The 16678-nt window shown below is 39.5% G+C and overlaps 2 protein-coding genes across 2 annotated transcripts; one reads left to right on the top strand and one right to left on the bottom strand.

The window, feature by feature from the left end:
* Positions 1 to 4136: 4136 nt before the first annotated feature.
* gpr27 (G protein-coupled receptor 27) lies at positions 4137 to 7852 on the top strand. Its single transcript, XM_026923857.3, has one exon. It carries the CDS (start codon positions 4754 to 4756, stop codon positions 5882 to 5884), a length of 1131 nt encoding a protein of 376 aa, XP_026779658.1. The 5' UTR covers positions 4137 to 4753; the 3' UTR covers positions 5885 to 7852.
* Positions 7853 to 9765: 1913 nt separating this feature from the next.
* prok2 (prokineticin 2) lies at positions 9766 to 14859 on the bottom strand. Its single transcript, XM_026927740.3, has 3 exons — positions 14669 to 14859; positions 10517 to 10642; positions 9766 to 10132 (listed from the first exon to the last, which is right to left on the bottom strand). Exons 1-3 carry the CDS (start codon positions 14738 to 14740, stop codon positions 10007 to 10009), a joined length of 324 nt encoding a protein of 107 aa, XP_026783541.1. The 5' UTR covers positions 14741 to 14859; the 3' UTR covers positions 9766 to 10006.
* Positions 14860 to 16678: the final 1819 nt, after the last annotated feature.

Below are 16678 nucleotides of genomic sequence, written 5' to 3'. Positions count from 1 at the left end.
CCAGGAGCATGTTTATATTAGGCAATGGATAGGCATCAAATTTTGAAACTGCATTCACCTTGTGAAAGTGCTTACAGAAATGGACTGACCCTCCTGCTTTGGGCACAATCACAAAGGAGTTGTTCAAGTCACTGTGTGACTTTTCATTACATCCATCTCTAGAATTTGAACACTCATCCAATATATGTCTTCCTGCCATCAGTGCCACTTGTTAAACCAACTTTTTTGGTTTCTCATGGTAGTCTAACTGGCTCTTGGGCAGCAGACTGTGGGCCACCACCTTGGCTTCCTTGGTCAGCAGAGCCACATGCTGAGTCCATTCCCTCAAATATTTCCTGTGGTGTTATTCTGGCCAGAAAGGGGAAGCTCATTGGCAGAGGCACAAAAGAGGAGGAAGGGCTGATTAAGCTCCTAAGTGTGTGTATATATCCTGTATACTGTATACACTCACGGAGCACTTTATTAGGAACACCTGTATACCTATTCATTCAAGCAGTTCTCTAATCAGCCAATCGTTTGCCAGCAGTGCAATGCATAAAATCATGCAGATATAGGCCAGCAGTTTCAGGTAATGTTCACGTCAGACAGAAATTCCTTGTTGATGAGAGAGGTCAACAAAGAATGGCCAGACTGGTTCCAGCTGACAGAAAGGCTACAGTAACTCAGATAACCATTCTGTACAATTGTGGTGTGCAGAAAAACATCTCATAATTCACAACACATTGAAGCTTGAGGCAAATGGGCTACAACAGCAGAAGACCACAACAGGTTCCACTTTTGTCAGCCAAGAACAGAAAGATGAGGCTGTAGTGGGCACAGGCTCACCAAAACTGCACAGGTGAAGACTGGAAAACCATAGACTGGTCTAATGAATCTCGATTTCTGATTAGGCACACAGATGACAGGGTCAGAATTTGGCACCAACAGCATGAATCCATGGACCCAACCTGCCTTGTGGCAACAGTCCAGGTTGGTGGAGGTGTTGTAATAGTGTGGGGATGTTTTTCTTGGCAGACTTTGGGCCCATTAATACATTAATCATTGCTGAATGCCACAGCCTATTTAGTGTTGCTGACCATGTGCATCCCTTCATGGCCACAATTTACCCATCTTTTAATGGCTACTTCCAGCATCTCACAAAGCAAAAGTTGTCTCAAACTGGTTTCATGAACATGACAACGAGTTCAGCATGTTCAGAGCAAAAGGAGGCCCTACTCAGTATTAGCATAATGTTCCTCAGAAAATGTTCAGTGAGTGTATATAGCATTGCTGCTTCATAGCTCTAGGATTTCCTTTGACATGAAGGTAGACAGACACAGGTACAGGTTTATGGTTAGAGCTAGGCAATACCAAAGACTATATATATATATATATATATATATATATGGGTGGACATCGTAACATGGATGGAAAAGTGAAGCCCAAAATATCTCTGAGGCCCCCTAATGGCTGGCTGCAGTACAATTTTTAACCCTGCCCATTCTCATGTTAGTGAATGGAAACAAGCCAAAATTACATTTTTAAGTTACATCTCCGCAAGTTATTTTTGGGAATACTGTTCTGTCGTTTTTGCAAGTTCTGCTGACCTTGATATCCCCGCAGTATTTTTCCTTACAATAAACATGTTTTAAAGGAGTTATTTGATGATAATTAAAAGGGTGCAGTTGATGAGGTGATTGACAGTCTAGAAATGACAGTCAAGCCTCATACATATGCATGCACTTTCCAACATGCACCTGAATCGCTTGACAGTTCTATAGCCGTGAGTTCTTTGCAGTCTTTCTGGTATCTTGCACATTTTGATGCCTAAGCTAGCTCTTTGTACTTATATTATAACTAGCAAACTACTGTGAGTGAACAAAGTGATGGCATAACCCAAGGCAAAGCAAACACTAGCTATATTTAATGAACAATTTACTATTGACTGTATGACCTGTATGACTTGAAGTAGTGTGGTAAGGGTAGCCAGTTACTCCTTTTTAAAACTTACTCCACCAACAGAGCAAATGGACCATAAAAGAGCGCACTTCTCCATTTAGATTGTTACTTACTGCATGTGTCAGAGCTAGATGAAAATCATGGAGATCAGAAAATAGGTTGTGTTGAGTCTAATTGCTGACTGCTGTTTACCAGTATATTTTCAGTTTGTACATTACATTAGCTAATTATAGTTCATTACTTTGATTAACATGATGAATTAGCCAGTGTCAGCTGGCTAGCAAATGGTAGCTCAGTCAGTCATGACTCAAAGTTGTAATGTCTTTTCCTGGCAATGGTAAAAATCAATATATTTGCATGAATTATATAACTACAATTTAGAATGTTGCATATTAATAGCATTGTACTTACCACTTTGAACTAGAGTTCACGCCATCTTATGTAATGTCTCTCGACATGCACAATCCAAGCATGAATGAAGAGTGTCCACAACCAAAATAGGTGGGCAAAGGTGGACCCAATGTCCGACCAGCAGTGTCTTCTGTGCATGCTCTGGCTCCAATTTTGACTTCGCAAACTCAGTCAAGATAGCGCCTTTCATTTTGACCAAATTTAGGCTTCAAACCTGCAATGATGTCATGTTGTCCACAAATGTATACAGTAATTGGGTAATACCCAGAAGGAGGGACAAGATTATAATCAGGCACTCTTCAAACATTCATAAACTAGGCAAGGCTAAAGGGGTAAATAATAAGCAGTTTGTGGTCAAAACAACCAGGCAAAACAGGCAGAGAACAAAAGCCTGGAATCGTCACAGTCGCAATGCTGGTTTGAGACTTCACAAGGATGTGGGTTATTTATGGGAGTGAAGGAGATTTCAAACAGGTGAGTTCTATTAGTACTCAGGTGGTTGTGAACAGGGATAGGTGCTTGATTGGTGATAATGTAACAGTGTACCTTCAGGGGTTGCAGAGATGGGGTTGACAATTAACCCTTGCCTTGCTAATTAATCCCTGGCATTCCAGGGAAAGAAAGGTGGCTGGTAACCAAGTGCACACTTTAATTTTTGTAAGTTGTCTTTCTGAGTGACACAGGGAGTTTTGGGCATATTCATCCAATGGGAGGAAACATGACCACTGCCCCAGCTGGATGTTACAAAAGGTGCAGAGGTATCAATCAATTTCTCAATTAGCGGTCTCAACCTATTTGTATGCCTGGGGGTAGTAGCCTGAAATCAAACTCACAGTTACACATTTCTCCATTGTTCAGCAAACGTAAGACATCAATTGCAGCCCTCTGTCTGAGACAATGTCCTCTGGGATGCCAAACTATCTGAAGTGTTGAAATAACAGTTCAGCTGTTACAAATTCTGTAGGTAAAGATGGAAGGGGATGTCCTGCAGACCTCTCATCGGCAGAACCTTAATCCCAGCAAAACCGAACTGCTGTTCATTCCAAGTGATGCATCCCCACATCAGGATCTTGTGCTCTCCCTGGACAACTCTCAGCTTCTATCACTTCAGGGATCCTTGGTGTAACCATGGACAATCAAACATACTTCTCCTCTCACATTACTAATCTGACCCACTCATACCGATTTCTTCTTTACAATATTAGGATTCCTCCATTACTATCCACACAGGCCACTCCGGTGCTTGTTCAGTCCCTTGTCATTTTGAGACTGGACTACTGCAACTCACTCCTGGCAGGTCTGTTTCTGCTCCCCATTCGACCTCTGCAACAGATCCAGAATGCAGCTGCATGACTTGTTTGTTTGGCGTCATCATGAACACTGAGAAGGTCTAATGTTACTTGGAACACATGAAATTCACACCTCTCTGCCTTGACAGTGTTTATATAGGAGGAATGCTTGCTAACCATATAAACATCATCATCATCATCATCATCATTCTAAATGATATGCAATTACATATTTCTCAGATCCTGTTATATACAATCATGTAACAAATAATAAAAGCTTTAACACCGCTAAATAATACAAAGACCAAATATGATGAATGATGATGAATCAATGCACACAGTGCTGACATAAACAGTTACAGAGTTGAATTGAATCTTGCTGTATTTAATTAATTAACATATTGATTAATATGTTGAACTAAGCATATCAGTGTTTGATGAGCCAGTGTGTATTAAGCTGGCACCAGATGATCAGTGTGAGTGAGGGACAGTGTGTATCCAGCTCTCTGTGCTCTCTGTGCTCTCTGTGTCTTTAAATGCTCAGTGCAAGCGCGTTGGATTGGAGCAGAAGACGCGTTTACTTCAGTCTGGAAGGGAAATTCAGCCGAACAGCCAGTCTTCTGGTGTTCATATGGACCCCAGATCATGCAAACATGATATCATCACCTCCGATTACGAAACATCTGGCCAGCTGCGCATGAAGCCGAAGCGACGTCGTGCTCTGTTTGTCCCCGGAGGTTCCCCCATGTTTCCCCCCCGGAGGAAATAAACAGGAACACGGAACCTTTCTCGCCTTCCTTCCTAGGCTTCTGCTCGAACCTGGATCTTTAACCGCACGAGGACGCGGAGCTGTACCAGGAATTGAACAGGAAAACTAGACATGTATTGGGAAGAGATGGGAATCTGTGATGCGGGGATTGGAATCACAGAGCCTGTGTCTGCTGGGAAGGATTTCAGATTACAGATTCTTTCATAAGAAACGGGGTATGGACCCTAAAGAAGGCTCTTATGTATTGATTCAGAAATCTTCATCGCCGCCAGCATTTTAACGCACGAGCTTACTTAATGCTGGATTACGGAGTCGGGGCGTCGCTGTGGACAGTGCGCATGCGCAGATGGCCAACGCGAGCGATCCAGGCGAAAGCAACAAGCCCTCGCTCCAGGACTATGCCATCACTTCCTCTGCTGTGAAACTGGCCTCTCTCGGTCTCATAGCAGGGATCAGTTTGTTGGGAAACATGCTGATCTCACTGTTGGTGATTAAGGATCGTTCTCTTCACAAAGCACCCTATTATTTTCTCGTTGATCTGTGCTTGGGTGATATAGCACGCTCGGCATCGTGCTTCCCATTCATGATGGCGTCTGTGGCACGTGGTCCGGGTTCGATGTGGGTTTACGGAGCCACGAGCTGCAAAGCCGTGGCCTTTCTGTCTGCTCTCTTCTGCTTCCATGCCGCCTTCATGTTGTTTGGTGTGAGTGTCACGCGCTATATGGCCATCGCACACCACCGCTTCTACGCCAAGCGCGTGACGCCATGGACGTGCACTGCCGTCATTGGTGTTTCATGGATTTTGGCAGCGGCCATGGCCCTGCCACCTGTGTTTGACATGAACACATACAGATTCATGCATGAGGAGGAGCAGTGCATGTTTGAGCAACGTTACGCGAGGGCCAACGACACACTGGGATTCACGCTGATGTTAGCTGTGGTAGTGGGAGCCACACACGCAGTGTATGTCAAGATGCTGTGCTTTGTGTATGACCACCGCAAGATGAAGCCAGCCCAGTTAATCCCAGCTGTCAGCCACAACTGGACTTTTCATGGGCCCGGAGCCACAGGTCAAGCGGCTGCTAACTGGATCGCTGGATTTGGACGTGGTCCGACGCCACCCACTCTAGTGGGCATTAGGCAGGTAGCACACAGTGCCAACAGAAGGCTGCTTGTCCTGGATGAGTTCAAGATGGAGAAGCGAATTGGGAAAATGTACTACATGATAACGCTGGCTTTCCTGCTGCTCTGGGCACCGTACATTGTGTTGTGCTATGCGCAAGTATTGGTGAAGGATAGTGGCATGCCGCGGGCATACGTGAGTGCTGCAGTGTGGCTCACTTTCGCTCAGGCAGCTGCCAACCCGCTCATTTGCTTTGTTTTCAACAAGGAGCTCAGGACACGATGCCGAGCCTGCTTCCCTTGCTGCTTGACTAGTCCTACACAAACGCCCATGGAGCCATATTGTGTGATCTAAAGAAAGTTTCCGGTCTACACCTATATTTTTCTTCTGTTGAAAGGTTCTTAAGAAATGTTGATTAATTTAAAAAAAAAAGGACTTCATAAGACCAAAACAGAGCTGTAATGAACTGGTTTGACAAAAATAGGTTTTCCAACATAATAAATTACACGAAAGTTCATAACTGATTAGTAAATCATTGCGGTGTGTGCCGTTATAGGACAATAATCAACGATCAGGTGGTGTGATGCATTACCACCTCTTGATTACATAACTTTTTCCTATTATTTTCCTATACCGGCACACCCCAAAGTGTTTTACTCCTCTTATACCACAGCAATTTGCCAACGATTATAATTTTGCATTTAATAACTGACGGCATACTTTGTGAACTGTTTATGGTTATGTTTGATGTTGTGTAACATCTGTGAGACAAGTTAGTTCCTGTATCTAATATCACTTACGTTACAGCATCTATAAACAGTTGTTCCCTCACTTGAAGAAAGTGTCCTCTTTCCAGAACACTTTCCCATAGCAGAAGACTTGTTACAATGCATTGATGCCCAAGACTCTTTCCATAAATGTAAAATAAACATCTACTTACAGAAAGCTTCTTTGTTAAATAACGACACATTTTTAATTATTAAGCTTAAATTATGTGGAGGGTCTGCTGTACAAGTCCCTGTGAATGAGCTGTTGCTATAGAAAGAGAGAATATTAGAAAGAGTACATTAATATAAATCTGTCATTGGAATTACAGCCAGCACTATTGTCAGAACTGCTGTTATAGAAAATTAATCAACACCATCTGAACAATCAGATTCAAGAATATTCAACAGCACTGTAGTGCAACTTGAAATAAAACATGAAAAGGAAAAGAGGCAAAAATAGTATACTGAACGCAAAAGGAATAATGTTTTTACAATTCTATTTAAATAAGGTGTTTCTGTGTCTCTCTTAAAACATTGCTATGGGTTTGCATTAACAGTGGTGGAATGACTAAACAGCTGTCTGTTATAGCAACCTTTTTGCAGTTTGGTGTAGATGTGTGACCACCTCACATTCTCAAGACACCATTTTATACCTATTCATTACCGTAGTTTTAGTGCTGCTCACTCAACCACCTATTCACTGTGCTCATAGACCCAAACGTCTAATCTATGTAATAACATTAAATATTTTCGATGTCTCCAAAATAGCATCTGGCTGGTTAATTGATACAGAAATGCTTTGTTTAAAAATACAGATTCAACATATTGTCATTTTAGGTATCATGAGCTATATATATATATATATATATAATCACGCATAATATTCATCACACAAAAGGTGGAAATACAGTATCTTCTTTCACGCTTCACTTTCACTGATCATACAAATCAACACTTAACACATGGCTGTATGTTTTTTTTCAAGGATTCTTTGGATACATACATGATCGTAACTTCCTAAATGGGTTCTACTTTCAACCCCCTTGCTTAGGGAAACACTCTGGTGTATGATTGTACATAGGATTTTTCTATGTCCCAGGTGGACAAACCAAAGAACCCCAAGGGTTCTCGATTGAACCGTTTTTAAGAGTGTAACAAACACATTCATATGTTTCTCAGCAAAACATATTTTGCTGTAACTTCTGTATAACTTATTTCTACTTCTTTATATTTCCTATGTAATATATTTGCAAAGACTTTAACAGATTTCTTTTTCATTTGGTGTGTCAGAAGTCTTTTTCTACATATAACACCTGGACTTCTGTGTGTGGACGAAGCAACATCCTTTCACCTTCCTGTTATTTAACTGATATTTAAAAAAAAATTATAGAAGGACTTGAACAAACTTTTATTGATGTTTTTGTTAATAAATAATAATGGACTGGTGTTACAGAGACATTTGCATTGTCTGTATTGGAAGTCAAATAAAACTGATTGCCATAACATGTTTAAATATGGCCTATAAATTTTTCTTTAGATAATTAATTCAGTCCTGCAGTAAGCTTTTTTTCCTGGCCGGGGTAACAGTGGTTCCTGTCCTCTAGGTGCAGGGCAGGAATGCATCCTGAATGGGATGCCAGTCTTTCTCAGGGCACCATGAACACACATTCACACTCATTTTATATGACTGATCTAGTACTGTTTCGATAAGTGCTGTTATTGAGATGCTTTGAGGAAAATCTCCCACTGCTTATAAAGTTGTTGTTTTGTTTAATCCGTGTTCAGATTTGCATTGTGAAGGACTGATATCTCATCCAGCACCCTGAGTTCCGGTGAAAGACTCTGGATCCAGCATCACCTTTACCAGGATGAAGTGATTACTGAATATGAATGTCATTGAACGAGTGAATCTAGAAGTTGGTACAATGTACTGCATATAAGATGTTGTCAAGTTTGTAGCTACGTGTTTGTCTTTTATGTGTGTGAGTGATTTTTTTTTTAATGTTTATGTTTCATTGTGTTGCTGAATCTGAAATCCATGGGACCAGGCATATTGGGGATTACAATGTTGCTTCATTTGCACTCCCATGTTATGTTTCACCCACTTAGACTAACTCATTATAACTAAGGTTGTGCTCTCTAAATTTGTTCCTGGGCTAACTGAGCAGAGTTGGAAGGGATTTGTAACGCCATTTGCTCTTTTTCACTGAAACAAATGTTATTTAAAGCAACTGTGTAGGCTACAAAGAAGACATTGTGTTCAGCTGTCCATTGATTGTAGAGTTTTTATTCTCTGCATCATGTGGAAATAGGTGCTTTCACAAAGGCTTCAGTAAAATAAGCCAAATGTGCCTTTCAGCTGCCACTGAAACTCCACTCTATCCATTATGCTGCCTGTCATCCTTCTTCTACAGCTCAGCTTTGAAAATGACTGAATCAGCACTGGCATTTCCTCAAGTTATTTTCATCTTTGTCAAGGATGGTACTGGATTAGTAAATACAATGCATATCCTTCAGGAAAAAAAAACAAAACAAAACAAAACTGGTGTCCTTTGGCCCTTCAGCATATTTTAAACCTTTTTCATTTCCCACCAAACCTCAAGTGTGTTAGGCAGAAAGGTAATTATTAATGCATTATATCTGAATTATTTGGCAAAATGTCTGAACAGTTAAATGGTGTAGAATATGTTGGATATTAGAATATGCAATATTCAAGAATATACAAGAAAAGCTGAACCCCTTAATATTACAATCGCCAACCCCCCCAGACCCCTGCCCCAAACACACACACACACACACACACACACACACACACACACTCACACATCATTTACAGAAATACAGACAATTTAAAAACAAATATTTTGGCTTTTGGAGAAATGATGCAATCAAATATAAAAACAATGCAACCATTTTTATCATAATTGATCATTTTCCAATTCTCTATTACTATATATACATATAACTGATATATCAAAAGCTTGAACGAGTCACAAGATTACTTGCTTGCTTAATCAATCAATCAATCAATCAATCAATGTACTGTTTGTATATATATAATTAAGATTGTAACACATACTGTCAGTTATACCATGAAATCTATGAAATAGTGGAACGACCAATTCGGCTTCGATGCTTCCTGTCTAAGAAAGGAGCTTTTAATGTACAGTATATCAGTCAGGCTGCCATTCTGCCAGTACAGCTACATCAGTCATTTGTAATGATAAAGTATGCTGTCTTGCTAATAAGCAGCTTTACACTGCCCTTTCAGTGATGTATTGACTGGTTTGATTCAGTGGATCACTCATTTCTATTGACAAAATTGTTTTTGGTTGGATTAGAACCAGCTGCCTGTATGTGATTACATGATTTGTGGTTTGAATTGAAAATCCACATAGGGCATATTTATAGCAATAGCAGTAGCCATTTTGCATAGTAATGATAATGATAAATAATTGCATCAAAATAATGAAAAGAGCAATAGTATCACATAGCAATGATTCACTGTTCATGTACAGACTTTATTGCTGCAAAATACAATCATGATCTTTTATTTTAATAATGAAGACATTAGGAGACAACACTGATCGGTGATGGCTCAATATGAAATGGGTATTTTCTCAATAAATAGTAATATTTCCATAAATTAATTGACAAAATTGACACTATACATTTTATACAGCCTTCCACATATGAGCATGTATATCATTCAGAGATAATAATCTTGGAACTTGGATGGTGAAGCACATCTGAAATTGCCTTCCTCTGTAGTAATACATGCCAAGTTTGGCAAACATGGGCATGTGTGATGGAGCCTCTTCCCACTGAATGGAACCTGCAGATAAAATGATTGCAGTAAGTAGACAAGTTAGAAAACATAACATTATTGATCAACGAAAAAGGAAAAACCCCAATTTAAAACGATCTAAATGAGTAAAATTTTATTACAATTGTCACACAAATTCCACTTAACCAGAACATTTATCTTCTACCAGGAAGTAAGAGACAGTAGCATACTGTCTCCTGCATCAAGTTAAAAAGCTATGTTAGTACTCTCAAATTGCATACAAAATATATTCATTTGGTAGCTAAACATGATTCCTACAGCTTCAAGACTGAAAGGCACACAGTGTGGTGTTAAAGCAAAGTGTAATGCAGCGTTGAATGGATAGAAATGAGGAAAAGAGCGGAATTAGGGGAAAAAAACAAGTAGTTTCACCTTATGGCTCATGGGATGGCATTCCTCTCCCTCCAGTCCCATCGGAATACACATCCGAAGGCTGCGTATCCACAGACTGACTGCGCAGCACATACTGCCACCACACTGCGAATCTTTTTCACATGACTACACACACACACACACACACACACAGACATGGATATACAGTATATTGATTTAATCGCAGCAATTTTATTGAATCATCTCATTTCTCTAAGGGTATAATGATACGTTAGTATCAGTGTGACGCTGTATTGTGACAAGCAGCTATTAAATTTCATATGCTATACTGAAATTGATGTTCACCTTGTTTTTCTCTGGGCACAAAGGACTTTCATCAAAGTTTCACAGAAACGAAAGCAGACTTGAGTAACATATGAACAAATCTGCATCTGATTCATGAAACAGCCAAAAGGGTGATTCAAGAGAAAATGATGAATCAGCTTCAGCTGAATGATAACAAGCTCCCATCCACTAGTCCCTCATATACATGTACGGGTGTTGTGAGTGTGAGCCAATAAAACGAAAGCATGAAAATTGATGATAAATTCATTAGCCAGCCTAAAGCACATTCAAATGTTCACTTGCAATTAAATAAGCTAAAAAAAATGAGTGCATTAATACAGACTATGGAAAACAAGCAATTACATGAATCCCTGGGAGGGGCAACTTTGTGCAGCCTTTATCTTTATCTTTAGTCTTTATCTTCTCCTGATAATGTCTCTAGTGATATCCTGTTTGAACCCTGCGTGTAATCTGCTTGTCTTTGCCACCCAGGCTAGCGAGCTAGTAAGTCAATCAAGAGGGAAGAAAGCAAAAAAAAATGTATGTGAAGTTACAGTTGCTTGTCTCTGAGGTTGTTACAAATAAACATGAGTAGGATCTTCAGTAGAAAGTCTGGTTTGATCCATTTCCATGACCGGGAAGACGCAATCACAATACAATAACCTTCTGAATGTGGTTTTCATTCTCTAAACAGGTTATCCAGCTGGATCAAAATGCCATGACAGTTTCATCCCTCAATCCTTTAATGTCACACTGTAATGAGGTTCTGCTTGTTCCAACCACTTTGAACCTTTGAGCTTGGCTGATCTTGAAAAGTTCCTCTCCAGACATCTGAAAAAATGGAAAGAACTGCTCCTAAGACCATGTCTCTTCTGCCTGTTGATGCTCTCCTGATTCACAGCAAGATGATAAATGACACTACAAACTGTAGGAGAAAACCTTAACAGCAAATGAACAGCAAAACCTTGTCAGGCATTGGCATCAAGTTCAGAGTTTTCTCGTAATAAGATCTTGGAATCATGGGAAACAACAGGAGTTCACGGGTGAATTTGTTGTTTGCAGTCAGCAAATGTGAAATTGAGTTTGGTTGAGCATTTTCAGGCCAGTGTCCAGGCTGACTGTTTCCACCTGTTAGGTAGATTTGTCTCCTGCAGTGTCTTTAGAATAATGCAGCACTTCTTTAATAAGACAAGCCTTGGATGGAATCAACACATAACTCAAAAATGAACCTGGGAACAGATATGCAATAACACAGTCGAGAACTAGTGATATTAGTTTCAGTCGAGGACAAACTGAAACTGAACTTCAGGACTGACTAAAGAAACAGGCACAGATTAGAACAAGGCCTGTAACAGACTTAAGAAATACTTCATCCGCACACTAAAAACAACTGGACTAAAGGCTTGAGCTTGACCCACATAGCATTCTTGATTGGCTAGGAAACTAGCTGCCGGCATTAGGATTCCAGTGAGATGGAGTGCCAGCTGAAGTGCGAAGTTGAGGGTGGAGCTGTTACCGTGGCATTCTAGCATATGGAGTCTCTTACATTTACAATGATTTTTCAGTCAGATTTGGTTTTGACTAATCTATTTATCAGGATCTTGAGCAAAATTCAAATTAAAAAAAGTACCCATCCAACACCCACATGACCAAAGAGAGAAGAGAGAAGGATTTAGCAAGTTCTGTGGGCCCCCTTCATATTTCTGGAAAATGTATGCATTTAAGATGTGCCCCTTGAGGGCCCTTTCCACCTAGCAGCCCTGAGAAGTCAGTTCTACTATTACCACCACAGTGACACATCTGGCCAGAGAAGTGTTTATAGGTGCAGGCTGGGGGAAAGCCAAGTAGAGCCATCAAGGAGACACATCTAATGGAATCCAGTTCTGTAGCCTCCCACGCTGTGACCTAGTTACTGAAGCTATAGTGGCCTTCTCGCCAATTTTGCTGATATTTGCTGTCCAACAATAAAACACAAAAAAGTGGTGCCAGTGCATTTGGGTCTTTTTCCCCCCACCATTTTCTCCCCAATCTGTTCACCTGCCAATTCCTACACCCCAGATAGCTCTCATATGACAGCTAACACATCCTTCCTCCAACTCCATCCACTCCACTCCCTTCGTAACACACGTGCTATCTGCCCTCTTCTGCATACATGAGCTCACAGACACCCATGATTGGCTAGTATTACTGTGATTGACAGGGGGGAGAGAGTATGCCATCCAACCTACCCAGAGAGCATGCCCAATTTTGTTCCCTTTGGCTCCCAGCCACAGCATTCAAACTTATGATCTCCCGGTGATAGGTCAACGTTGTTCTGTTACGCCACTCGGGAGCTTCTAATTGGGTCTTTTAAAGAAATGGCTAATGATAAATTTTAAAATACACATACTTGCACATATTTCACAAGGTGCATATTTTAAATAAATCAGACAATGATCCAGGGGTTTAAAAATATAAGGATACAACCAGGGAAATATTTCAACAAGGTACAGTAATTACTGCAGACAAATCCAAATCAAGTTGAATTGCAGTTGCTGTTTACCAGGCATTATTTCATTAATGATGCAGAGTTGACACTGTAAATGCATCAATGTCATAGGATTCCTCATATTTAGTGGCAGTAATTGCACTCCATTGCTGCTCTCCCATATGCTTGACTGCACTAGATCTTCCACTTCGATTTAGCGACATAAATGGTGAGCATGTGGCAAATTAAAATACGCATACAGAGCAAATATGGATGTCCATAATAACGGCTGAAGACGCAGAAGGACCTGATTCCTCATTGTTTTATTTGTCGTCTGGCAAATCACACCCTGAGTAATATTAGTGCTTGACTGACAATGACTAAAAATAATTTTCATAAGAATTTTCAGCAGTTCTTTTACTTTTTTTCCTTTTGCTTACTGCAGAATTGTAAGAGGTTTCACCAAATGTTATAGTCTTACAAAGACACATTAAATTTGCTCTTCCATTTAATTTGTACTTAAGACATGGACTAATCATTAAAATAAATTTAAATGATAATAGTGTATATAATCATATACTTCACTCCAAAATTTATTGTTAATTAAATATAAATAAGTCACATTATTTTATATTCATTGATACATACATCTAATTACTTTGAAAGTGGTTATTCTCCTTAAATTTTACCAACCACAGCTGCAATTTGCAAGATAATTTTATTTATTCACTTACACGTGGAAGCTCTTAGCACTGTGTAGTATACACACATACTGTGTGTCCGTTATATCCAGAAAGGGGTTCGGCTACATTTTAGTAACACCAAATATTTCATTGCATTTTATTTATAAACTAATCAAGTAAAAGAATATGGCTTCTTTTCTCTGATATTCAATAGCAAACTAATATAATTGGTAAATTATATCTGATAAATTAATTGGTATAACTGGTAAATTATATCATGATCTATTTCTCATAACTATTTTATTTTAATAGAACAAACCCAAACATTTACTGTTTTAAATTGTATTTAGTTGTATATTTTAAATGTGTTTAGATAAAATTCCCACAAGCATCTTATGGGATTTATGTAGATTCTGTATATAAACCACCAAAAAGTGACTTGAAAGTTTCTGTCTCTTTACATTACCTTAAAAATCATGAAAAAAAGGTAATGAGTGTACACAGAAAACAAACAAACAAAAAAAAAGCACAATAATAAATGTCAAATACATTTCCAAAGTGTGATAGGATATTGCTACTATCACAGGTCATAGGTGCCAATGTACATCATTTAAACAATGAACCATATAATCATATAATGCCAGTGTAGATTTTAAAGAAGTAATTACTTTCAATCAAGCCTGTCAGTAAAACCCTGGTTAAATCCAGTTCACTCACCCCTGTGATGACGGCAGCGGAGCCGTACGACACCAACAGCAAGGAGAAGAACAGAAAGTAGCTGGACCTCATGGCTCACACACTGGCTTTCTCCTCTTGGAGTTCCAAAGTACAAAAAATGATGTGGTTTTGTGGAAGTATACTATGTTTATACTCAAGGTATTATGATGTACTTGATTGAAAAGGACTCTCTCATAATGTGTGTGTGGTGGGTGAGGGAGTGTGAGAGGTTGTGGGTGCAAGAGGTGACCTTCAAGATTGATTTATAAACAGTGCGCTCCATTCAGACACACTGTGAGTCATTCACATATCACTTGTTAAAATGAAGGACATGTAAGGGAGTAGAGAAAGGTGAAATTAAATGGATGCATTATTACTTACTACTTATTTCCTATCTCATTTTAAGGATGTTAGTGGAAAAAAAGTTTTTTACAAAGGTACTTCAAAAGTGGGGCTGTTTCGAAACCCAAAACTAATTCCCATTGAAGTAGCTTGCTCCAGATTTGTCAAGGCTAAAATATTATTTTACTACAATGCTTAAAAAAAGAAAATATATAATAAATGAAAAAAAAAAAAAATCATCCCTGACTCTCACCCACTCCCAAGGTCGCTCTCAATTGTTTCCATTTGGATTTAACATCCACTCAGTGGGTCATGGAGAATCTACAACAACATAGGAACACAAATCAGAAACTGAAAGAAAAAAAAAGCCTGAAAAGAAATTGAAGCTGTGATTCATCAATGAATGTGTAACATTTTCAGCTGCTGTGCCCTTGGGCATTAGAAACAAGGTTCAAGACCAAATCTGGATATGAAATGTTCTATTACTCACATTCTTTCATCATACATCAATCAGCCATAACATTAAAACCACCTTCCTGATATTGTGTAGGTCCCCCATGGACCGAGGCATGGACTCCACGAGATCTCTGAAGGTGTGCTGTGGTATCTGGCACCAAGACATTAGCAGCAGATCCTTTAAGTCCTGACAGTTGCAAGGTGAGGCCTCCATGGATCGGACTTGTTTGTCCAGCACATCCCACAGATGCGCAGTTGGCTTGAGATTGGCTTGCCTTCTTCCCATAGTGCATCCTCATGCCATCTCTTCCCCAGGTAAGCGACGCGCACACAGCCAGCTGTAAATGAAAGCGCGATTCGTCAGACCAAGCCACCTTCTTCCATTGCTCCATGGTCCAGTTCTGATGCTCACGTGCCCATCGTAGGCACTTCAAGCAGTGGACAGGAGTTAGCATGGACGCTCAGACTGGTCTGCGGCTACGCAGCCCCATACGCAGCAAGCTGTGATGCACTGTGTGTTCTGACACCTTTCATAGCCAGCATTAACTTTTTCAGCAATTTCTGCTACCCAGTGCCAACCTTGACAGCCCCTAGCTATCACAATTTGGCCTTTGTCAAAGTTGCTCATTACTCTCGCCCATTTTTCCTGCTTCCAACACATCGACTTCAAGAACTGACTGTTCATGTGGTGCCTAATGTATCCCACTCCTTGACAGATGCCATTGTAACAAGATAATCAATGTTATTCACTTCACCCTCAATGGTTTTAATGTAATGGATGATGGGTGTATATTAAAGCTTTTATTTGTAAAAAAAAAAAAAAAAAAAGTGGGGAACACTGTTAAAAATACAGCCCTAATGTTTATTTATATTAAATGTAGTACTGTATTGTCTTTACTGCACATTCCCCAGTTTCATGAATCATGGTTTCATATATCCAACCACATAACACGTTAAGTTATGTTAAAAGGAGCAAAAGAAGAAGATTTTCACATTCATACAGTCAGTGTACTCTTCACAGAGAATAAACTATTCTCTTTTGCAGTACATTGAGTATGATTTACTGAATATTTAAGACTTTCAGTGTAGCAGTGCAGAATCTTTCCAATATTTTAATGTGTTAAATTTAAAATTTATATCCTTAATTTATATATTTCTATAAAGCTGCTTTGTGACAATGTCCATTATTAAAAGCACTAAGTAAATAAAATT

The sequence above is a fragment of the Pangasianodon hypophthalmus genome, chromosome 2 (genome assembly GCF_027358585.1).
Source record: "Pangasianodon hypophthalmus isolate fPanHyp1 chromosome 2, fPanHyp1.pri, whole genome shotgun sequence".
NCBI classification, from domain to species: domain Eukaryota; kingdom Metazoa; phylum Chordata; class Actinopteri; order Siluriformes; family Pangasiidae; genus Pangasianodon; species Pangasianodon hypophthalmus.
This window is presented reverse-complemented; position numbering and strand designations above follow the sequence as displayed.

Excerpts from the sequence above, each read along its gene's own strand:
- gpr27 (XM_026923857.3), top strand. The coding sequence starts at position 4,754 with ATGGCCAACGCGAGCGATCCAGGCGAAAGCAACAAGCCCTCGCTCCAG.
- prok2 (XM_026927740.3), bottom strand. The coding sequence starts at position 14,740 with ATGAGGTCCAGCTACTTTCTGTTCTTCTCCTTGCTGTTGGTGTCGTAC. Across the intron at positions 10,643-14,668 it reads CCGCTGCCGTCATCACAGGG|TCATGTGAAAAAGATTCGCA; the intron begins GTGAGTGAACTG and ends GTGTGTGTGTAG. Across the intron at positions 10,133-10,516 it reads GCCATCCCATGAGCCATAAG|GTTCCATTCAGTGGGAAGAG; the intron begins GTGAAACTACTT and ends TTTTATCTGCAG.